Source organism: Cebidichthys violaceus, unplaced genomic scaffold (assembly GCF_023349555.1).
Source record: "Cebidichthys violaceus isolate CVI_PGR_0920_01 unplaced genomic scaffold, fCebVio1.0.p SCAF_5, whole genome shotgun sequence".
NCBI classification, from domain to species: Eukaryota; Metazoa; Chordata; class Actinopteri; order Perciformes; family Stichaeidae; genus Cebidichthys; species Cebidichthys violaceus.
The window spans coordinates 5,123,909-5,149,522 of NW_027176705.1; the positions used below are offsets into that span (position 1 = coordinate 5,123,909).

The 25,614-nt window shown below is 40.4% G+C and overlaps 1 protein-coding gene across 2 annotated transcripts; it reads right to left on the reverse strand.

Annotated features, from left to right (window-relative positions):
• Positions 1-286: 286 nt before the first annotated feature.
• On the reverse strand, positions 287-14,762 carry LOC137887687 (AN1-type zinc finger protein 3-like). 2 transcript variants are annotated; one of them, XM_068730838.1, is made up of 6 exons: positions 14,396-14,762; positions 9,025-9,065; positions 8,543-8,743; positions 7,020-7,082; positions 5,018-5,227; positions 287-2,414 (listed from the first exon to the last, which is right to left on the reverse strand). In XM_068730838.1, the coding sequence occupies exons 1-6, from the start codon at positions 14,476-14,478 to the stop codon at positions 2,260-2,262; spliced, it is 753 nt and encodes a 250-aa protein (XP_068586939.1). In that variant the 5' UTR covers positions 14,479-14,762; the 3' UTR covers positions 287-2,259. The 2 variants fall into 2 exon arrangements, with proteins under 2 accessions (XP_068586939.1, XP_068586938.1); XM_068730837.1 differs by having other exon boundaries at positions 7,020-7,085.
• Between the last annotated feature and the right edge of the window lie 10,852 nt (positions 14,763-25,614).

A 25,614-nucleotide genomic window follows, 5' to 3' on the forward strand; every position in this document is an offset into this window, starting at 1 on the left:
ACACACACACACACACACACACACACACGTAAATGAGTGTTTATAACAACCCTCTGTGAGCATTAAACAGTTGTTTACATCACTTTAAAATGAATTGGCAGGATGATGACATGCTGCAAGAAGGCTTCAACTCTTAACCCTAACCTCAACTCACATCCAGTGCAAATGCAAAAAGTGTATATATGCTGATTCCACTCTTAAATTTCCTCTTGCAGAGAGCGACTGCAACATTGACTCTTGTCCTTCATCTTTCCATCCATCAATAAGCACACTAGAGATGTTCACGCTTTGTCTAATCCAGTTTATTCTTTCTCAGTAAAAGAAAAAGTTGGAAAGGGAAGCATAAAGTAAAAACAATGGAAACAAAAATATAGAATTTTCCACGTTCATCTTCCCGTTTTATAACCACATTACAACCAAAAAAAAGCAGTTCTACACTAAAGTGTAAGTGAAAAGCAAAAAAGGGGTTAAATAAGGGTTTCAGAATATTCATTCATTATGCATTTTCTGTTCATTCCTTCCATAGTCCACCAGGAAAACGTTTGGGAAGTAATTATTTGCTGATTTTAACTTTCAGCGCACTGCTCACCCCGGCCACCCCCTCCCTCCCTCCTCTACAGCAAGAAAGAGGGAGGGGGAGACAGAGAGGGTGACATACGGAAAAAGTAGAGCAATCAATAAGGTGAAAGATGAGATAAGAAAAGTGAAAGGCAGGAGGAGGAGAATGCTTGTGAGCTCATCGTGCTAGCTGGAAATGAAAACACGGGGCCTAAAAGGAAGGAGGGAAAGGAAAGTACTGACAACCAAAGAACAGTTCCGTATCAAATTACCTAAATGTGGATAATTGTAATGAAGGCCTAAGACATGATGCGAAACCTGAACTATAACAACCATCACACGTCTTGAACAGGAACCTCTGAGTGGCGCTCTGCCTTTTCAGCTTCAGTCCAAACTCAACAGCAATGTCTGATCTTGCCTGCTTGTGCTCAATGTGAACAACAGCCGAGCACATAAAACAACAAAAGGTGTGAGAGGGAGAGAGAGAGTGCGTATTTGTAAAAAGTATAGAGACGCATACAACGCACACATTTCAGGGTCAGTCATAAATCGTACGCAGATTTCCATAAACGTCCGTCCTGTTAATGTTGTCGTCCTGAAGTTTGTACACATCCAGCACACATAATCCACATGTTGGTAAAAACAGACGTGTGGAGAGGACACGTCTTCGTGCGGGAAATAGGGAGATGAAGAATGAGACGAAAAGAGGACGACAGAGAAAATCTGCCACAAATTAAGTCTCGATCAATCACATCCCAACGTTGAGGACAGATCAGTGTGCAATCCAAGGACAACCAGCTCACTTCTACGCGTTTGAATCCGGCTCACACTGCAAGTTCTGAATCTGGAATTACAATAATCACCCCAGTTTAACAGAGCAGAAACACCTTCTGAATAATCTTAAAAAAAACAAAGGAGTAAACGGGTGTCCTGTAGAGGAAGGGAGAAGGATGCAAGTGGGTGAGGGGAGGGGTGAAGATTGGGCTTTGATATCCTGATATCCTGAGGTGGATGATTAACAGATGTTTCTAAGGGATATATGGGGTAGTGGACGGCCAGGGGGTAAGACACTGACTTAAACTGAGGCTGGCTTGCTTGGTTTGCTTCACAAAGTCCATACTTGGCGCAGAGTACAAAGCAGCTCTGTCTGATTTTGAGGTAAAGAGCACAGTCTATAAACAGCGCCAAAGCAGAAGTGTACACAAAGGGTAACCATCCTTTTCTCCTCCTTCTCCTTGTCAATCTTTGTTTTCTTGTTTTGTTTTGTTTTTTGAGGTAAAGAGTATAGTCTTAAACTGGCTTCCGGGACAAACATTTGTATAAAGCATTGTATTTTCTTCTCGTCATCTTACTCTGCTCACACTTGTGTAGTCAGGAGCTTGCAAAAAAAGTTAAGAAATTGTATATTTCCTTTGCTCTTTATTGTTCCGTCATTCCTGGGTTGCGATTTTTCCAAAAGGCATCTTAGCAGCAGGGATATGATCAAGCCAACAGAAGCAGAAAAACAACGGGGGTACGGGGTAACAGTGGGATTTAAAAAGAGCAAGCATAATTTAAAAGAAAGGGTGGAGGTTCGTATCCAAAAAACCTGCAAAAATCTTGAAAAACAAAATGAGAAGAAAACAAAATAAAAAAAATCAAATCCCTGTCGGTGCTAAGACACCGTCTGAACACTGAGATTCTTCTTAAGGGGGCGGCCGCTCAGGAGCACTCTTCTCCGATACGCTGGCATGAGCGGCCCACCTTGCGGTCGAGCTTGACCATCTTCAGGACCGCCTCCTGGCGACCGCGGCCCAGGTGGTCAAACAGACACTCGTGCTGCTCGGGAAGTCGATGGAGCATACAGAAGACATAACCTGGGGGGTGGGTGAGGGGGTATGGGTGTACAAGAGGGAGAGTGTCAGCAAATATACAAATATCACTGCAGCTGTACTTCCAACTTAGAACTAAAAAACAGAACGCAAAAGAATATAGTACGATGTATAAACAGTGCATTAAATGTAGATTTCTACATACAGCCAAATTATTTGAACATGTTTTAAACCCCTACAAATTATACAAAAGGTAAAAAAGCACTACAGGTTGGCGAACACATCTCTATCATACAAGTCTTTTTAAATGGCCAAGGACCGATAATATTTACTGTGCTGCAACCACGCCTTTGTAAAAAGGTCTGGTTACCAGAGAAGACATTCTGGTTAATAGCTTCCTCTTTTGACTCCATTCAACAAAAGGCAGACAACCCTCATCTCTCTCATTGACTCTCTGTCTTCTAATGCAGCACGCTCAACAAAAGGCCCGGCCACTGTAGGAGGCTCGTTAAGCTCAGAGAAGCTCGTTAGCTCTCATCGTCTTAAATTCATTCATTAATACACATAATAACACTGCTGGCATTCAGCGAGTGGTGATTAAAAACACAGTTTGACAGCTGGTTGCTATGCAATTAAAATCTATGTGATTACAGTGCACGTGAATGGAGTGGAAGGGAGAAAGTTGTGTAACATTTTGAGGCTTTTAAATAAGGGATGGGGTGCTAGACACTGGGGGAATCAAAAGTACTTCCAGTTGCTTTACTGCAATGAAAGTACAGAAAAATGCCTTGATGACAGTACAAATGTAGAGGACCAATGGAAGATACTTGCACAACAAATACTATGTACAATATGATGTACATATCACTCTATTTTAAAATGTAAAACAAACAAATTCAAACGATGCCTCAAGGTATTCATTTTCAGGTGCCAGAAAACAACGGATTTCCATTCCACCCTTTGTACCAAATTTAACGGCACCAACTGATGATAAGCAAGCTATTTAGGACTTTTTTACTACACTACTTTCTAAGTTAGAGATACTAGACTTATTTTGTTATTCCCTTATCAGAAACCCCCAAAAGTTTCCGCCAAGCTCACTGCAGGTGTTTTTGCAACTGAACAGCGAATCGAGTTTTAAAACATCAATGAGCTAGGAGGAAATTTAGGTTTTCAAAGTTTTTATTGTATAAAATCCAAGCTGTCTTAAATATATATTCTACCTGAGGTGCAAATGGCAAAAAAGCAATTTCATGAGAGCGCGCACACACACACACACACACACACACACACACACACACACACACACACACACACACACACACACACACGCACACACACACACACACACAAATCCTTTAAACATAACCACTTATTATAGTTAAGACATTAATTAAAAGGCTAATTATGCTATTATAATATATAACTTTTTACCATTCCTGCTGTTGCACAACGTGCAGCATGCTGGGAAGGCCAAATTGATTGCCGCCATTGTCTGATTATAACGTACCGTATAACTGAATGATTTCTGACTTAAACTACAGTAAATTCAGAAGACTTATCTTCACATGCTGGAGTGATTATCAACGGTTACTGGTTATGGAAACAGCATTTCTCTCATTTTCGGACCATTGCTTGCAAAGTGAAAGACAAGGGAAAGTACCAGTCAGGAATAAGGTTCTGCTTCTGTTGGATCTCAGACGAGAACCTGACGATCTAATTAGCTTTTAAAGTTCCGTTTCATACTAAGACCTAGTCAGATGAATATTATAGCCACTGCGGAACAGCAAAAGTCTACCGAGTGTGACAACATTGGATCAGATACTCCATCAGAGCTTTATTTTCTTCCCCCATTTACTATCTGAAAAGCGTCCGTGCTTTCAACTCATTATCAGACCTTCTTGGCTTACACTGTGAAACATTTTGCAGAAGCATTAGCAAAGTAATCTGCAATTAAAGCAATAGACCGATATCACCATAATTGCCACCATTTCCCCTTCAGTCTGTAAAAGCATGTTTTCATAGTGAGCATTGGACTATTAAGGATGGATGGCCCGTGCATTAAGCAGCGCCTGGTGGAAAAAAAATGCAAGTCAATTTCCAATTTAGAAATTGTTGCGTGGGTTTAAGCAGATGGTCTTTAAGCAGCGAAGAGCTGTGACTTTTTAAGTACTTTAATTTGTATGCAAACAAGTTGATTAGCAAGCTAAGTATTGCTTTAAACTACATTAGTGTTCGTGGTAATTGGCTTATGTTTTATGTGCAATGTGAAGCATTCAGGCTTTCTGTAATGGTCCCCCAAGGCTAGCAGAGGCACTCTTCTGATCAGACATTTTCGTCAACACAAAAACACATGGTGAGGGAGTGATGCATTTCAGTGCACTCTATGTAAAATCCTCAAAACTATGACCAATTTAACCAACACGTAGTGTGTGTATTTAGGAGGGCAATATTAACCACTGAAAAAGTAATTTACTCCCTTATGCACATGCAAGACACACAAGGTCTTTAATAATAGCTACCACTCCTTAATGCGTGTGCTCTTGTGTGTGAGCCGGTGCATGTACAGGTATTAGCGTACATCTGGTCATGGGTTAAAATATGTGTGCCGATGTATTGTTTAAGTGTGTAAAGTTGCATCATCGTACCACAGCGACAGGAACCCAGCTCTTGCTGAACCAGCTCCAGTTTGGTTTGGCAGCGATGGCAACGTTTGCGGCTCCGCTGTTTAGAGCCACTGCGAGACGAGGATGATGATGATGATGCAGACAAAGATGACGATGAAGACTCTTCACCCTCTGGCACGTCACCCACTCTTGCTCTCTTCTCGGGTGAAACGTCACTTTCCGACTCTGAGGCTGGAGAAAAAAGAAGGAGAAAAAGCTCCATAAGCTATTTTTCATATTTAACAGTAAGAAAATATAAAGCAGAAGTTTCTGTATATACTGTTAATGCAGTGGACATCTGGAAGTTTGGAACAAAATGTAAATGAATAGTAAAACCTTGACTGCTCAACAGGGGGTATTAGACTCTTCTAGATATCTTTTTTTCCATTTCTATTTGGCTAAAACTTGACTATGCAATGCAACTAGACATCTCCATCCCACCTGTTTATACTCTACTGATCAACAAAAGGTAATAATGGCAAATTATTGTATTATATTTTGTTTTCTGTAGTAATTAATCAATCTGCAAGAAATGGTTTTGAATAAAATCTACCAATATACTTAAAGCCAAACCTTCTCCACCTTTTATTATTCCTCCTACACACATAATAATCCCAAAAAGCATTCATCTCCTGAGTGTCCAGGACTAGAATTTCAAGAGAAAATATCCAATAATAAGCTCCATAGCAAATTTATTTTAATATAAACTGGGAGAGAACAGTTGATGGAACGCTGGAACAAAAACACCTCTTTGTGTTAAATAAAAAGCTGCTTTGGAGACTAATGATTCTCCTGCATGTGACGACATTCAACCCAGCACCTTAGACCGGGAGAGCATGTAGCCAGTTTTCTCTGTTCGCCTGGAATTTCAACTCAGCTTTTTCTCATCAATCCTGAAGACTTTTTCTCTGGCTCGGCCGAATGCTGATCAGCACTCAATAAATCTCTGAGAACTAGGCCAAGCTGAGCAGCCAGATCCCCCTAGCAGGCCCCATCGATCCCTAAATGTGCTAGAGCGTGTGTGTCTGTACATGTGTAAGTGCATGTTGTGCCAGCCTTTTCGTTATCCTGGCAAATCTCTGTGGCCAATTTAAAGCGAATGAAATGTCAAAAACGCTCAAGTTTGACTGATTTGTTAAAAATAATTTGAACCATGAACTGATTTAAGAGTGTTAAAGGTTGCACAATAGTGCATCCGGGCTTTAAACCAAAACACATTCAGAGAGACAGTAAAAAAGTGAAAGGTCCACTCAGCCACATCACAAGGTTTAAATGATGCGGTGTGTGTATGTGTGCGCTCACATGATCCCGCTGCATTAGACAAGGGATCTACATGTTCACACACCATTGCTAAGCCTTGCCTGCTCTGCAGTTGTCTTAAGTCATGTGCAAGTTTTCCCATGTGTTAGTGCAGCAGGTAGTGTCAACCAATGGTGGAAGCACAATGAAGGGAAACTGTTTAGACACTCGCCTTGTTCAACTTATTTTAATAAATAATAATGCTACAGCGTACACCACCTCCATGTTTCAGCTCTGTCAGAAGAGCGTCACTGCGACCCGTCTTCTCACTTTCTCTTTAATAATGCAAGTCTATTTCTTAAATTGGTAGAATCAAACAGGCCCTTCTTCTTGTGATGTGACAGTGATTTAGATGTACACACACACACACACACACACACACACACAGACACACACACACACGCACACAGACACACACACACACACACACACACACACACACACACACACACAGTATATATAGTCTAGTAAGCGATTTACATTTGCACCTTTTTGCAGATACATTGCATCCCCAAAATCCTTCCCACTGCTGTTTCCACTGGAAGCACAATTAACCTGGCTATTTTGGATCAATTTGTTGACGTTTATGCTAATGGCTCCCCTATTCCAATACCTTAAGTGGACATGACAAGCACACAGTGCAAAACACAATAATGGACATTGTAATGGCAGAGCGGAGGCATACCTGACTCAAAGGAGCGTTTTGTGGGAGTGGAGAGTGAACTGAAGACTGTGTCTGTGCTGGATACTTCTGAAAGAGATACGGTGAGAAAAGGGGAGAAGATGAGAAAGAACAAATGAAAGAAAAGAGAGGACATAAGGACACTAGTTTCTTGTAAGACTTTGTTGTAATTTCTCTCATTTAAGTGTAAAACAAAATCAAATGTCTTCAGGCTATATTGATTTAGAACAGAGCGTTACATAATTCCACAATAAATCATCTAAAAACAGAGAATATTGTGGTACCGTTTTCTACGAGGTAGCAAGATTTTTTTTAAATCCTTTAATATGCCTTGAGCTTTTTTTTTTTCTTTCAGAAAAAGACTGCGATAGATATCTGGGAGGAAGGGGGCCGCAGTGTGCGGGTTTGTCAGTTAGTGAGTGAATAGAGTGCTGCAGAAACGAGTCCTAAAACCCAGAAATAAGTGAGAATGTTTGCACTTCTGCTTCCCTTGTCCCAAAGTCAATGGGTTTTTGGTTAGATGCCTGAGAAAAGATCTGTGGTTAAAACAAGCAAAAGAGATTTAAACTTTTTGTTCTATGACATAAAATACATCAGTAAATACCCGTCTCGTGATTTCGGAAGCTTTTGCGTGACTTAAAAAAAAAAAAAAAAGTGTTGCTTACAAGTGGCTAAATGAGGCGACAAATTGACATCAAGCCGATCGTCTGCCTTAACAGCTCTGGTGTGTATACTTGTGTGGTGCTGGTGGAGCACATTTACATTCTAATGTTAGCTTTTTACTTCTGCCGATTGTATTTATGCTTCAACAATCATAAAAGTAATGTTCATTTGTGAAGATTATCTTGCTGAACAAATCACATAAGTATCATTAGCTTATATTCTGCAATAATCCACAATTCAGTAAAAAAAAAAAAAAAAAAAAAAAATCACATTTGCTTTTTGTGCGATGCCAACTTTCGGGGGTTGGCCAATAAAAATATGTCGTCCCTGCAGCACTCTATTACCATGAGGGTCTTGTCTTTTTTTATCAGCTATAATCGTGTATTAGTGTATTGTACTAAAAAGCAGAGGACCACGTTAGTGTGGGGACGTGTTTTCACATCTATTTGGTGGCCATTTTATTGGCCCGTCCTGGATCGGCCTCTACAAATAACCTTGTCACTGTATAGCAATGACCGATGAACTGGCAATTGTAGGTGTCCTTTTAAAACCTTCACTTCTAAATGGATACCCTTTGCTATCATTCTCTCTATCTGTGCCACGAGGACAAATATAGCCAGGGCAGGGGCACTGCAGCTGCTGCTGGTAGAAACTAGTATCCGTCTTCTGCAGAGATGCCCTGAACTATGAGCTGCAACACTCTGGTCACTAAAATGAGAGATTGAGCATTAAAACACATTTCATAAATCTGCAGCACATTAGGCAAACGATCACTTCACATAGACTTTTGAGTTCTACACTTCAGAGTGAGAGTGCTCTATAGGTTCATGAAATAAAAAAAAAAAAATAAAAAAGAGGATTACCTGGTGTCCTACCATCCTGAGCAGGTAGAGATGGCGCTCCCGTCTCTCCTGGCAAAGGGTCTTCTGAGGAGTTAGGCATCGACATCAGTGACTGACTAATGCTGCTGTTTGTTTCAGTACAGAAGATGTCTGCTTGGTTGCTGCTGGAGCTTGAGGAGGCCTTTGGGGCACAATCATCATCTGGCTGTTTCTTCTGAATGTCTATGGAAAAAAAAAAGGTAACTGGTGAGATATTTGTGTGCATATGTGAAACATGTTTGGATACACCGATCAGATTTGGGGTATGCAGTGGTTGTTAACTCGGGCAGCATGCAGCAGTGTGGCATAAGGGGAACTCAGGTGCATCTTTGGATGCTATTCAATTCTATTTATAAACTGTGGTACACTGACACAGTTCTGTTTGAATCATATTCAAATGGATATAGTTTTAACGTAGCACACAGAGGGTATGCCAACCAGCACACAGAAAAACAAGAACTTACCTGCAAAACATTTTGAGCAGAGATTCATAGTTTTGCTCGATCTGAGGAAAAGAGCAGAGAGAGAAAACAACTGTGTTCATCAAATTGCTTGTGTAAGAATCCAAAAATTGCAGAGTGGGATGCAAAAAAAAAAAAAAAAAAGAAGTGTTTTGCTGATGGGTATCCACACAGCAAGAGTAACAACATGTTTCCACAACCCCCAAGTCCCTCGCTAAGACTTCATTTCTCATTTTTGGATCCTGGAAGGGAAACATTCAAGATGAAGCATTAAATTATTCACCGAATCTAAAACTGCGATGCTGTGTATGAGGCTGTCAACGCAAAAGTAGCAGACTAGAAGGGAGGCTACATCAACTGAGGTGTGACTTTCCTTTAGATCTAGTTCTGCACATCTTACAGGTACAGGAAATGTAAATATACAAATTCTAGGTACAAATTAAAAATCACTTGTTTTAGGGATTTACTCTGTCCAAGTTGTACACAGCTAACACGGCTAATTAAAAATTTTACGCCAAGATTCCTGAAGTCACTGTAAACAAGTGGTTGGTGAAGAAAGTCCAGCATCTCCTACAAGCTAAAGATCTACAGGAGTTGGTTGACCGAACTAGCAGGTAAATACTGTATTTGATAAACCAATATTGTGTGTTTGAACATTTCCAAACACAGACTCTTTGGAGACTGTTTTGGAATCTCCCTGCTTCTAGCTTTTAAATGAGCAGAATAAATTAATTATAACAATTTAAACAATTCTATTGATTTAAAGTCACACTCCCATTTATTATGTTTATAACTTTTTACATATGTAATGAGTTTAACCTTATTGATAGTAGTGAATATATAACATAATCAAATAGTTACATTGTCTAGATCAATGGTCAGTTGTCTCCGACTCATAAACATTGATTCTGTACAAAGTAGTAGCAGTACGGTGAAACAAGTCGGTCCGATTTTATTCAAATGAAAATCATAGGGCCTCATCTGTGTTGGCAATGTACACAACTGGTCTGATGAAGGTGAGCAAGAGGCATGAACGGAGAGCATTACAAACCTCATTAACTTGCCCTTTTTACCAGCTACAAACGCTTCTAAACATACTTTTCCCTTCCAAATCGTGGATACAGACATAAAATAGCTGTCGTTATGGGGTTGATTACCGAAGCCTTGCTGATTTCAGTGGCACAACTCTATCACAACAGATGGCTCTAGCTTTCCTCTGAGAGGGCTCCTCTCTCATTTCCTCCCCCAGCCCTCGTCCTTACTGTCTGCGCATTGAGTGTGACGGTCGCCGCTATCAGTCACATTCTATTTATTTTGGGTGCTTCGTTGCACACCTTTGTCCTCATTTCTAAATGTAGGGTCAGCTGCAGTCAACCTGAGGGCTGTCAGTCAGTCTGTTGGTGTGTGTGTGTGTGGTCTTGGGTATAAAACAGAAAAGGAGGAAGCAAGAAATAAGAATAGAGGAGAGACCTTAATCATGAGACACGGGCAGGGAGGAAGCCGGTACTGGGTGAACAACAAGTCATATCCTGTTGTCACCATTATAAATCAGAGGCAATCAACTCACGGATTAATTAAGGAACTAAAAGGGGTGAGAAAGGGTGAGAAAACGAACATGCTGCATGCTTGTTATGCTGAGTGGAGTTTGAACAGACAACACCGTTGGCCCACTGCTGTTACTAATGACAACATCTGATTGGAACAGACAGGAAGACGGGCTTGGTCGCCTTGGTGATGCAGTTTGAGTGACACGAAGGAGCAAAAGCCTTGGATGGGTGATAAACGTTTTGAAGGGATTAAGTTTAATTAAACACTACTGACAATAAAGTACAGAATAATTTCAGAAATGTGGATAGAAGTCTGTTAATAGAGAGTGCATTGTGCTGCTTGTGTACATGAATTAATTAGACAATGTTAAGTTTATCTATGGGGAATAAGATAGCGACAGAGAGAGGCTCAGCTGTGTTTAATGTTACAGGGGGAGGAGAGATTATACATTACGGTTCTACATTGTAACCTGGAAACATATCCAAAAGTTTTGCTTTGCTGATGGGGCCTTCAATAAAAACTGGAAGGGCAGCACGAGCTTTTTCAACACGTCCGTCAAGGATTAAAAATGGCAACTTCAATGTAAAAAACGCATGCATTCAACACCTTTAATATAAATCATTTTTGTTATTAATAGCAATATGTGGCCAATTAATAAAAGAGAGACAAGTCCTAGTTGAGCTTCACTTGACAAGGAGCTACAGAGACACATGTACACAACTAACAAGAGACCAACACATGCAATCCACACCTGCAACCAAAACGAATCTAACAACTGATAACATGAAACTTGCCCAAGCAGATTGTAAATAAATAGGCTTAAATCTGACACATTTGTGATTACTAATCCCGGATCTATTTCAGGTTCATCCTATCTGCAAATAAAAATCTCCCTCCACCAAATCAGGCATGCTACAATCTTAATTTCAATTTTACCAAAGAACTCTGCAAAAAGATCATCGTTAGGAGACGCAGAGAACTCCTCTGACACCATATAAAGAAAGGTAAACATAAGGAGTGAGTAACATTTTCTTTTTCCTTCTTCCATTGCCTGCTGTGTCAAAGATCACTTTGAGACAATCAAGCCTTCTGCTCTCGGGGAGAAATAACAAAACGAAGAAGAAGCTGCTAAATGTCAGATGTATTTACGGTTTATGAGCCACAGTGCATCAATCACAACCATACATGGTGCACCTGAATGTGCCTCTTCAACCAAGTATCGAGGCAGAAAGAGACATGTGGAAGTCAAAAAGAGACGACGCCATAAAACAACCTGAAGGAACTGCTGTCAAACATTAGGTCTGGAGCACACAAAACAACTCACAGGTGATCAACCACTTCCCACTAAATGACATAATGCAACAGTCCTCCTGTCCGACCAACACACTTTTCACTACAAAGCATGTGAGCAGGATGATCCAAGTCAGGGGCCGGATTTCTAAACCAAATCCATCATAACCAGACAATAAGGCCTGCTTAATATCACAGGCCTCTCCTAATACCGCTGACAAATTCAGCATCAGTGCATACTTCTCTCAGTGTACCCTCAATATCCCACAATCCATTGTGCTCTCGTCAATTGTGTAATGAGACATCCTGTCAGACTAATAGTCAGATAATATCACCACATATGTTTTACGTGTTCAGGTCCTCGTTAATTACTGGTAGATTATCACCTTGAAGGGAGCATGAACATGTTCCAGATAAATGGAAGTTAAACTGTATGGAGATATTAAACATTAGCCAAGCACACTGTTAAGATAAGGTTTATCTTTTAGTTAAATCAAACATCACAACTTGCACTGGATGATCTGGTGTCTTTGCCCATGTTTCCAGTGTCCGTGATCATAAACTTTGAAATATTCCATTTTAAGCGTTGACAGAGACTACAGGACTACATATTTAGTGTTAAAAGCGCCAGCTCAGCTTGGCCTTCATATCCTCTTATGTAGCAACCAACAATCATTTCCATTATGTCTTTGAATAAGGTATTTGATTAACCGATTGATTAATTGTCTGGTCTATAAAAATGTCAGACAAATTAGAAACCAATTATTCTATTAAAATATAAAATGTTGTTATGCCAACAGTTCATACTAGTGAACTTTAGCAAATGTTGCTTAAACTTAAACGATGAATCGGTATAAAGAATTGTTGAAGATACATTTTCTAGCGATTGATTTAATCAACTCATGTTTTGCTGCTAAAGAGGAAATAAACTCTACTACTGATGAGCTCACCTCCAATTATCTTTAACCACAGAAGTAGACAATGAGGGAGGTGCATCTTATAACCAGGGTTGACTCATACTCAGGCAACACTGTAACTGACAGCACTTCCAATTTATTTAGAGTTTAAAAATTACAGATAAATTAAAAAAATCGTCTCTCACATAATGTCTGAACATCATCAACTAACAATTTAATCAAACCAACACTGGAAACTACTGCATATATTAGGCATTCTGCAATAGTGACTCTCAAGGACGGACAGACTGATATTACAGTGAGAACAGTAGTGACAGAAAATTAAATAATCAGGGAACATATCACAGCGACCAGTTATAACAGTCTGGTGTAAATGTGAAGTTACGTTTAATGCAGAAAGTATAAAAGCTTGTAAGCAAACGTGGAACTTTTTGTGCTAGTTGTAATACTGTAACAAGACGCAGACATGCCATGACTTTGGTGCGATACAAATATGTTGAGGCCTGATGAACTCTGATCAAGTAGGTCATCAACAACACGGTCTCTGGTATTGAGATCGGTGCCCTGGTGTAAATAGAGAATTAGGTAGTAGAGAACAAACAATTCTACAAAAAAAATGTCCTTCATTGACCTGGTAAAGAGATATAATTTCCTTTTTCTTTTTAATTTAATTTGATGTAGAATGTATTTAACCAGGAAATGCCTCATTGAGATGAATAATCTCCTTTACATGAGAGCCAAGACAGCAGTACAGCATATAACAGTTGCAGACAATAACATTTCTTATCTTAATTCTCTCATTGGACCCCAAACGTGTAACGTTACAAACATAGTGCAGCAAGCCATATCTAAAGTGGGACCTCTGTACCAAACTTAGCTCATGATAACATTTAGGTTAGCCCACCATATACAAATAATCTCAATTTACAGTGCAATTGTGTCTATATATCCTATATGTAATACGTGTTACATTTTAAAGTGTTTACCTCTGCAAATGGACTGATATATGTATCAATTAGCCTCACATTGCAGAGTAAAATGGCTTTGAATGGTAACAGAAACACTTGCCTCAAACGTATACAATCGTGTGAATTGAACGTCAATTATTGTCACGAAACCTCAGGATATCTTGGGCTCATGTGACTGTCAACACGTGTCCCAATACACTAGACACGATAAGATGATTAACGTGCCTTAGGAAAACTAAAACAAACGTGTGTGCAACTATGAGTCAGTATATTAGCACATTTCCTGCTTTACAGCTAATTTGAACTGATGAAATGGCTAGTTTCCACCCAGGTCCAAATTAAGGTTTAACAAATGCCCTGTGTGATCTAAGTAACTGCTTCGTTATTAACTTTAAAACTAGCTAGTTCCTTACCGCTGTCACACTACCTGGGGGGGCTTATCCCCTCACCCGTACCCTGCTCTCTACCTATAGGTTACCGAGGCCAGCTGGTGATAGCTAGCAGCTAATGCTACAAAACAATGGGGAGGGGGGGTGATAACAAGAAAAGCAGCTCATCCCTGTTTGAGCTGCTAACGCTAATGGCTAGCGACTCTGCTAGCTGTTGTCAGAGAAAGAAAGCGCAAGACATTTGAGAGGTAGTTCGCCTTACCCCCAGAAACCACAGGGGCAGCGCGGGGGTACAACGTTAACGTTACTCGGTGGCTTGCTGCCCTCGCTCCCCGTGTCCCCCATGTCGGTCTTTCGTGTTGAGGCTCTCCGCGTTAGCAGGTGAATCCGGGGTTTGGAGTGAGGGCCTCGTATTTGTGTTCAGATCCCCCCCGGCTGTGACAAGTACAGAGTCAATGCCCCGGCCAGATTATCCTTCAAACGTTTCACTGGACGAGGAACGGTTTGCCGACACGAGCGGCCACTGACTCCGTAGAATTATAACAGCTTAAAATCGGCGTTGAAATACCAGAGCCGTCAAAGCCAACGACGGGCAGAGCCACCGGGGAATCCTGGGCCGATCAGCTGGAGTGAGGCGCAAACCACTGCTGTACAGGGGAGGTGTGTCGGTAACTAGACGGACAAATGTTACACTGATGTGACAGAAAATGAAAACAAAATAATACAGTTGTAATATTTTGAGTAGTATACATGATAAAATACCACTTGAACTCGGTCAATTATCCATTTTAAAGGTTTCATTTTAAAAGGTACTTGCGTTAACATGGTATGATCCGTACAAAACTATCTTCCTACAACTAAAGCCGTTAACACCATGTTACAGTATTCTCTGCTGTTTCAGGCACATTTCATGTCGGAAAAGATTTAATTCAGTCTATATTTTCTTCACTTGCCTCAGTAATATCTTCTGTTTTTGAACTGGACCCACATTTTAGTAGTAATGATATGCCACACCCGTCATTGTGCCTGTGTCTGTTGCTTTGAAACACATGAAGCTTTTTGAAAAGCATGTTTTCTGCTTCCTGAAAGCAGATTCATGGTGAAAATATGCAATATACCTGCATGTTCTTTCATTGTATGTAGGCTGATGCAATTTACATAGCAACATGTGTGCAATAGGCTGAACTTTATTTTTTGTTATGCAAAATGTTTTAGTTTTGAGTTCAAACCAAATTCCATTTAGCTGCATTGGTTTCAGAATTCTGATGTTGTAGATGTTGCCTGACTGTCACAGTGTTATAGTTTACTTACACATTTAGGCACAACTCTGAAACCCATTATTTCCTACGGCTTGCACTGTGCAACGGTGGCATTTCGCCGCATTAAAGCATTTCCAAGTTTATAATATTTTCTTTTCACCTAAAATTACCATAACCCAAACCTTGACAGATTTCTGAACCCATTTTTATACTTGTTGGCTTTAGGATGGCAGTGTCTGCCGGTCATTCAGGATGTCCTTTTGTCTGTTTGTTCAGCACTTTATTGAACAGAGTTAATTAATATAACAACTGTTGGATGAATGGCCTCGAAATCTTTCTTTTCACCCGATGTTATGGTCTCACGAGGATGAATCCAAATAAGTAGCTAGTGATGACCCCTTGAATTTAATTTAGCACAAAAATCAGCAGGTCAGAATTTCCACATGTCCAACACAGTTCATGACAAGTCACATCTAAAGATCAAATTCCTCACAGCCTTAGCTGTAGGCTTATAGGCCTACTAACAGCCTTTACATGCAAAATGTCATATGCTAAACATCAACATGTAGCATCCATTAGGCCTCTCACATTTTGACTCATCAGGTAGATGCAGTGTAGTACCCAATTTTGGTCTTTGTCTCCTGGGTGATGAATGTTTTTGTGCCTATAGACCATTTCACAGGTGCCAAAGTAAACATTTCAAATGTGTCCCAGTTTATTTCCTATTGCAGTGCAAGGAATATGTGAAAGAAGGAAGGGTCATTATGTCATGAAAGTCACATTGTAGTATTCTGTAGTACTCTACATGAATTTGATTGTAATAGAGTTAGTTTTTTTTATCCGCATCAGCTGATAGCAAACATGGACCTCAGCTGTTGCCTATAGCAATGCAATTCCGCTGAAATGGCCTACATCAGTGGTGCTTTGTGATGGTGATTTGGCAATGCCTAATGAAGATCTCTGTAGGATCAATTAAAATAGCTGGGAGCTTTTAATACAGTGCAGATCTTTTGTTTAATTCTTGCCTCACTGACATGGCTTACTTATATAATAGAACTGAGACATTATTATTTTTATTAGATAGATAGATATATACTTTATTCATCCAGCAAGGGGAATTTTGTTCATTCCAGCAGCAAAAAATATACTTAAGCAATTAAAGTAACAGAGTAAAAAATAAAAATATTAAGTATTAAATGCACAATATATACAATAAAAATAACAGAGTAAAACATATTAATATAAAAAACGCACAGTATATACTGTTGGAGAAATTTATCATACTGTTCTCTTAGTTAACTTGTATTGCTTAAACCTGCAGAAATGCAGACGAGGCCAACTAGAATAATTTAAATTATCTCATGTCAAAGGTATTTTAGCATTTCTTTCTCTCTGTAGTGTTCTTTCTTATGTCACCACTTAAAGGTATTTTAGTATTTCTGACTTGCAGTAGCATCATCCTGATCTCACCACCTAACCCTCTCCCCACCAGAAGGCTGAGGACATGGCCTTGGTGGGTGCATCGGCAGACAGAGGAGGACGACATCTGTGAAAGGGGGGGGGAGGGAGAGGAGACGAGATAATGTGTATATATACTCTGTTTTGTACATTCATTGTTGTTAGACCTCCGAACTATCTGTGGTGAAAGAGCTCTATCCATTCAGCTGAATTATTTCAAACTGTCTGTTCTTTAAATATGATTTAATACTTTAAGAAGTTCGTCATCTGGTTATTTTTCACAGGGAGGTTAAAAATATTTTTTTCCACCACATATACAATTAAATAGTATAGTATTAAATTAAATTAACTAACTAAACAATAGTGAAAAGATTAACCACAGCAAACAAACAACAGTGTAACGGAGTTATAGTCTTGTGGATGATTTGGCCAGAGGTGATTTATTGAACAGTCTTATTGCAGTGGGCAGGAATGTTTTCCTGTATCTGTCCTTGTGACAGCAGAGCTGGTTGAGTCTGTTGGAGAAAGTGCTCTGCTGTCCCTGCAGTAGGTGGTGGAGAGGGTGGTCCGGGTTATCCAATATGGATAATAGTTTTTTCAGCGTCCTTCTCTCCACCACTTTTTCCAGACTGTCCTGTTTACAGCCAATAATGGAGCCGGCCTTCTTAACCAGTTTGTTAAGTCTGTTGGTGTCTCCGGCTCTAATACTGCTCCCCCAGCAGACTACGGAGTAGTATAGTGCACTGGTCACAACAGACTGTTAGAACATCTCCAACATCTTGCTGCACACGTTGAAGGATCGAAGTTTCCTCAAGAAAAAGATTTGACTCATCCCCTTCTTGTACACAGCGTTGATGTTGGTCTTCCAGTTTAGTCTGTTGTTGATGGAGACACCCAGGAACTTGTACTCCTCTACCATTTCCACATCCTCTCCCAGAACTCTCAGCGGTTGTGGAGCCGTCGCCTTCCTCCTGATGTCGACCACCGTCTCTCTGGTCTTGGCCACGTTCAGAAGCAGGTGATTTCTACCGGCCCACTCCACAAAGTCATCCACTACTGCCCTGTACCCCTCCTCCCGTCCGTCCCTTATATACCCGACCACTGCAGAGTCATCAGAGAACTTCTGCAAATGGCATGACCCTGAGTTGTACTGTAAGTCAGTGGTGTTCAAGGTGAACAGGAAGGGAGACAGGAACAGTTCCCTGTGGGGCTCCAGTATCACTGACCACCGTATCAGACAGCACACTGCCCAGTCGGACAAACTGTGGTCTGCCTGTGAGGTAGTCAGTGATCCAGGAGACGGTGGAAGCTTTAACCCCCACCACCCGCAGCTTCTCACTCAGCAGCAGTGGTTGGATGGTGTTGAAAGCACTGGAGAAATCAAAGAAAGTGATTCTCACAAAGCCACCGGTTCCATCCAGGTGCGACTGAACTCGTTGCAGCAGGTAGATGATGGCGTCGTCCACTCCCACATGAGGCTGGTATGCAAATTGCAGAGAGTCCAGTGAGAATGTCACCTGCGGTCGGAGGTGGGCCAAGACCAGCCTCTCCAGCACCTTCATCACATGAGATGTGAGGGCAACCGGTCGATAGTCGTTGAGGCCAGATGGAGCTGCAAACTAGGTGTGTTAACCTGTATGATGATGTTAGCACTAAAATAAAATCACCTCAATAATATGAATTTGAAATTGGTCTATATTTTTCCCTCATTTTTAGTTGCAGGTATTTACTCCACAAAACGTCTGCAACTTGTAATGACTGAAGAAACCAGATTCAGTATTTTGCTGACATCAAAGATGATTACAGCTGTCTGGTTTCCTGCTTGGGAATGGGGTTTCATGTACACAAATATTGATAGAGATGTCTGCGACAACAGAAATAGCATCAAAGAATCCTGTTTTTCACCTCAAAATGACTTTGAGAAGAATGCAACTCTTTACTTTAGAGCCAGGAGGTTTGGATTCCCCTCAGTAAAACCTGCCAAGGAGTAGCTTCTGTCTGCAGGGAAGGACAAGTGGGCCCTGGGTGGAATGAAGATAGATAGCTGATAGTTCATTAGCTAGTTAAGCACAGGGAGGGGTATACTGCAGAGGATTGCAGAATCTCATTTTTCAGTGTTGCTTAGAGCCCATATTCCAGTGCAGGGCCAAACAATGCTAGCAAAGGCATTGTTGTTATTTTCCTCTCAGTCTCAATCAAAGCAAACTTTTCTCTGTTGACCTATTGCTGCCTTAATATTTTGTATTTCGGATGGGATATTGTTTAAAATAAACAGGTAATGGTAATTCAGTGTAGAAAACATGGCCATGGCTGGCCCCAGTTTTGGCCCGTAGTGGAAAAGCGGTTGTTGCTTTTCTCCCCACAGTCCAGCCTCGGGCTGGTTATCCTCTTGAGATTTGCAGAACACCACTTCAAAGACAGATCCCCTCTCCCCTCATACTGTATACCCTCTCTCCCCTCCCCTGCTATAAACACGAGAACTTAAGGAATTAATTAGACACTGGATCAAACACGGGTTAGTAAATTCAGCTCACTGAAGATACCAGGAGTAGTGTAATCACATGTTGAGTATCGCTTGCCGTGCGGGGTATCTTTGAAATGCACGTGGAAGCCTGTATTTCATTTCAGATCCAGCATGACAGTATACACTGGCAGTCTCTTTACCCCTCTCTTATTCACTGAGGAATACAGTTATGGATATGTAGGCTTTGCGTCTTGCACTGAAGGACAGCAGCACAGCTCTGTACAAATACAAAAAAAATGTCCTTGATACAGCAACTGCTCCTTGAAGGTCTATTCTTTAAAGAGAGTTTCGGTCACAATGGCAACTCCCAAGTTCGGAAAATCTGTGAAACATTACATCATCCTGTTTATGCCAAATGTGAAGTTGAGTGAGTTGTTTTCCAGAACATTTTAAGTTTGAGTTTGAAGTAACCCAGTATGGTCTAATCTCTATCCAAGGTGTTACTTCAGCTCCATCTAGCCCCAGTGTAACCAATATAACATCTTTATTTATGGGTAGAGTAACAGATCGCAGCCTGCACTGTGCATCCTGATCACCCAGCTACACTTGCATTACTCCATGTGTCGATAAAGAGAGTTGATTCATGACTGCTAATATGAGAGGCGAGCTCTCTACAACAAGCTATAGATGGATTGAATGGGAAATCTATGTGAACACATTTGTCCATAAATGAAAGTCTTTCTTATCTTTTAATGCCATGCCGAAATAGGCATGCTGTGTGTTATTGACTGGTGGACAAGCAACATGTCAGAGCTTGTAGATTTGTTTTGATGGGGTGTATCAGGAAACAGGATTACCTAGTTTAGTCAGATAACTGTGAACACAGTATTATTGATTTGAATAAGTGGGCTGAATATGTGGACTTTGTATATTGTTTCTAAAATTATATATCTAGTGATATTTACTGTTGGTCAAGTTTTAGGGATGATTCATAATAACAAAATTACATAACAATCCTGCTAGCAGTAAAAAAAAAAAACAATCTGATGTGAAAGACGGCTAATGCAGTCCATCTTAAATCATTATTCAAGTTCAGTTTCTCTTGTCATTCCTCTCGAAACATTTTTGCAATACACTTAGCAATGCAGCGTAATGTAAAGCTGTGTTTTGATTGAACTCAGTCAAATGATGCTAAGTGCAAATGCTTTTTTAATCAATGTGACATTTTTAGCTGCACAAATTCTCATTGACAGATGAGGAAAAACATATTTGACAAGAAGATCATAACTTGGCTGTGAGGCAGCAGTGGCTGTAGGTAATGTTTAGAAGTACACCTACTCTTACAACACAATGTCTTTCTTTACCTATTCGTGTCTATTAACCTCTTCCTCTCTCATTTTCCATCTCGCTTTCACTTTTACACACACACACACACACACACACACACACACACACACACACACCATCCAGCCCCCCACTGTGTGCAGAATGTGTAGTGAAGCCACCCATGCATCAGGCGGGGGAGCCAGCATAACCAGCCTCCCTACCATCTCACTATCTGCTGATCAAAGAGCCGCTAAACAGCAAGAAAGTACAGCGGGTGCAAGACTGGAGCATGCACAGCAACACAATTAGCAAGCACCACTTTTTAAAATATATTTATTTAAATTCCTCTCTTGATCCCTGACATTTCCACACACAAACACAGGCGTGCATATATGTGCATACAAATTTGGAAAGTATAAACACAAACATGCAAATACCTCTACTTGTATTACACAATTTTTACACACACACACACACACACACACACACACACACACACACACACACACACACACACACACACAGACAAAGATGAACTGAGGTTTCACCTGAGAGTGACTGTTCACGATGGCATCCACTGATCTCTAAGTTGCTCAATTAAAGTTAGTGAAGAACCTTAACAGGGCGAGGAGAGGGTAGGAGGAGGAAGATCAAAGGAAATACAGAGAAAATCCTGGCAGGAGAAAGAGAGAGAAAGAGGAAGAGGAATGTGTGAGAGAGGGCACAGGGAGTCGGTTGTGAGTGAGAGAAAGGCAGGGATGAAGACAGTGAAAGTGATGGATAGTAAGAGAGGCAGAATGTGTACTAAAAGAAAGAGAGAGAGAGATGGCATGGCAGCATAGACAAAAAAGTCACCCTGATATTCAGGTTTCTGTTGTAATTAATTGTCTCTGATGTTGGAGTCATTGCAGAAGTCATTTTTATTGTAAAACCCCCTAAGCTGACAGACTGAGAAAACAGAGGTCAATTCATGTCATTAGCAATTGATCAGCAGCAGTATCCAACGCCTTGGGCGTGACTCTTCCACACCTGGAAATGGTTGAAACATGAGGCAAACAAACAAATCCACATTTTAAGATTGGTGAGCAACTGTGTTTTGTGTGTTTGACAGAGAGAGAAAGAGAGAGAGAGAGAGAGAGAGAGAGAGAGAGAGAGAGAGAGAGAGAGAGAGAGAGAGAGAGAGAGAGAGAGAATAGGCAACTCAAGGTGCCAAAATGATAAATTAATAGAATATTTAATAAATGAAATCAATATGTGGCTTCTCCCACACAATGCTTGATAATTAAAGCAAGACTATATGAGTTTGCAACACAAAAGAACACATTCATCTCACAAACTTTACATAATCGCCTTTTGAGTAAATCTGCAGTTTTTTCCATCTGGCTGGAAAAACAAGACAGACAAACAGGCATTCACAGTGGCAAGAGAAAGGCTGTCAAAGTTATTAATGAAACATTTGTGAGAGAACAGTCATTTGAAACATAATAATTCAAATGAAGAGCATTTTTTCATAATGTTCTTAACACTAAAGGCAATGCCAGGACATTTCTGGGAGCAGTGCCAGGTGGGGGTGAGCCACAAATCTGGGGAATGTGTCTGGGAGAAGTGGATGTGGATCCTCTACTGTAAAAGGATCACAGTGTACATGAAACGGCTCTGCCTCACTTCACTCCCACTGCTTATTCAAGTGTGCCCTCCAATGGAGGAAAACAGGTCATGTTGACAAAATAGACTCCTCTACTGGATGTTAAAGTGATACTTGGCTCTTTTTTCCCACCTGTGTTAGGGCTCTGCGGAATTGTTATTTCTCACTGTGAGACTTAATTCGCTCTGCCCTCAGGTGACAAATTCAGTGAGCTGAGTATATTTACAGTTAAACTCTGAATTTGCAGGCACTTCTAACCATTAGGTCTAAATGAATTCAACAAAATGCTCAATGGAGCAAACAGTGAATAAGTCAAATATCAGAATCGGAAGGACGTGAGATCAACCCTGAGCTTCTGTAGCCCAGGAAATTAGAAACCCAAACTTTTGGAAATTGAATTATCTTTCTTGAAGTATTATTTCTGATAATCCAGAAACAATCAGAACAAGCGACTTCATTTGTAGCATATGTTCATTACTGACACATTATAATGCAGTTTTTTGGAAAGGTCGCTGAATGATTGCGGGGTTCCAAATGCTAATTCAGTAACTGATTGGAAAAGCTCAGTAATGTGATGATAATAATATGCAGATGAGTCCTCATCAGAGCTGTCTATCCATTAATGAGATGATATTTGAATGTACTGTACGTGTGTGTGTGTGTGTGTGTGTGTGTGTGTGTGTGTGTGTGTGAGTCCATTTAGGCATAAGGCCACATACATATGTACAGAAAGTGTGTGTGTTCAAGTGCACATTCACTTTCATCAGAATATTTAGCATATTAATGTTCAATCAATCTACCACTGCACTAATGCAAAGTGTAATTAAGACAAGCCATAGCTGGAAATAAACAGAAAGGAAGCAACTGAACTTGATTATATCACAACCAGCTTACACGACCAGTTCATCTCTTTTTAGGAAAGTTCTACAGCCTGGAAAACTTTGAAGAGTTTTGCATGTTCAGAATGGGTTGTAATGCAGGTCAGCGTTAGACACTGTATATAGCGTTTTTGATTATCTCATTTTTCAGAAAAAATAAATGCTGGTTCGTATTAAAGGTATAATATGTAGTCACATAATCGCCCCTCCTCTCCGGCTGAAATAAACAAATCCACACCTCCTCACACACCTGCGAGGAGGTGCCGGATTTTTAATGAATGTATCCCAAGGCACGCCTCGTCCTGCTGTGTCCTGTCTGCTGTCTCTGTCTGTCTGTGTCAGGCCTGTGAGGTCTGTAGTGTCGGGACACCGAGGGGTGTGACAAAGCAGCAGTGTTTGACCTGGGAATGAGAACAGGCTGCATAGCCAGCTTTTTGGGTCAGGGTTACACCTGCACGTGAGGTCCAAATGCTTTTTGCCCGAAACACAGCAAAATAAGAAAAAAATTTAAAATATAGACAGAGGGCAGTATCCCTGTAGATACAAACACTGACACACATTTCTAGGGGGTCATGATGATTGAGAGGTAATATTTTTGTATCAGTCGATACATTATTTTTAGGATATTGTTGCAATGTAAACATTAAAACTAAATTTCTGAATGTGAATTCATAGCAGCGGTGGAAAGTAACTAAACAGGCTTACTCAAGAGCTGTATTTTAATTGATAATAGAATATTAAAATGTCTTTGAAGTCACTATCTATCGCCGAATGAGGTGACACAATGAGGTTTGAGCCTTTATGGCCCAATGGTGAAAGCAACTGCATTTGCAGTGTTAAGAAATGGGCGTTTGTGGCGACTTTTGGGAAAAGGCGACACTGTTTGGATCCTAGAAAGATTTGTGGGCTTTTTTCTGATGGGTGACAATGTCAAACCAACAAAACACAATTTGTATGCACCTGATCAATGTAGCAGGCCTGTATTCATGACACTGAGCTGAGCAGTAATCTGCTTCATCTGCCTGGCCCCCACACCATCAGCAGTGGGATGAATGATTCCTCATATTGTCAAGCTCGCTGAGTCATTCATGACAATTCACACATATCCAACAGAGCCACAATTCCACTTCCCTGTGATCTAAGTGAGTTTAGTGTGTATCTTTGAACATGAATAATTATATTTCACAACCACAAATAGGTATCCTTCTTTAATGCCATCAAATCCCTGAGCTTCATTGACACTGAATGGAGAATTGTCTTGCATCGTCTCAAAAGCACCAAAACCACAAAGACACATAAGCATTAAGTTGTTTTTTTGTAAATTCAGAGTGATTTTACTTTTTTTCCCAGGACCCAAATGAAAAATGTTTTTTCTTTCATCTTGGGACCCAATGCCCATTAAAGAGTGATGAAACACAGTGTAACTGCATGTCTCTGTTCAGTGCAACATTTCAAAAAGCCCAAAAATATAGGAGGAGGAGACATGATTAAGCCAGGGTATTTATGTTACAGCCACTGTATGTGCACTGAATCACAACTCCATCTTTGAGCTGGCCATTGCCAAGAGAGTCCAGCAATCTTCTCAATACATACTCAGTCTTCATGTGGAACCTGTTGATTTCATTCTGCAGGACAACTGCATTCTTTGACAAAAGCAACCATGAACTATTAAATGGAGCCAAATGCAACAGGCTACATAACCAGGATGCTGCTTCTCTGAACAGTTCCAACCAGATTTTTTGCGAATGTCCTCTCATTCAGCACAGCCAATGTGGATTTAGTGTCACCTAGAAATGCTTCACTTTTAAACCCCGGGATTGCTAATAAGAAATCCTGGTTTACTCGATGGGTAGACTGTGTGCCACTAGAGGGCAACACAGACCAAATGCAGTTTCTGCAAAGGCCTGTATTCTTTATGAAACTACAGTGTTAACCTATAATGTGTACTAGCCAAAGACATATTACCTTTACTCAGATCTCCTCATTCTACCATCCAAGGTAGGATGTATGTATTATGACAACCAGGAAGACTTATGTTCCCAATCTTCACCCTTTGAATACAATTACAGCTTCCACTACCATTAATCATAATAACTTTTAAGTAATGTTTACATATTATTGGAAATATTAAATATCCATATATTGCTGCTAAATACAGTACTATTACTACTGTTTAAATATGATAATGAAAGCACATTATCAACATCATCATTTTGCAGTTCTGTTTAACAATGCTGTACTGACATCTGGTGGACAATTGGAACCTTGGTACAGTCAAATCAATCATTTTATAGCTCCTAATCATAACTGTGGCCACACACATGAGTAAAGATCTGAAAGTTCCCCACATCAAGCATCACACATAGCCCACAAATCCACAAATTCATATAAGTAGACCACAAAAGTTATTTGCATTTGCACTTGGTGAAGTTCATAATGTTTAGATTATCA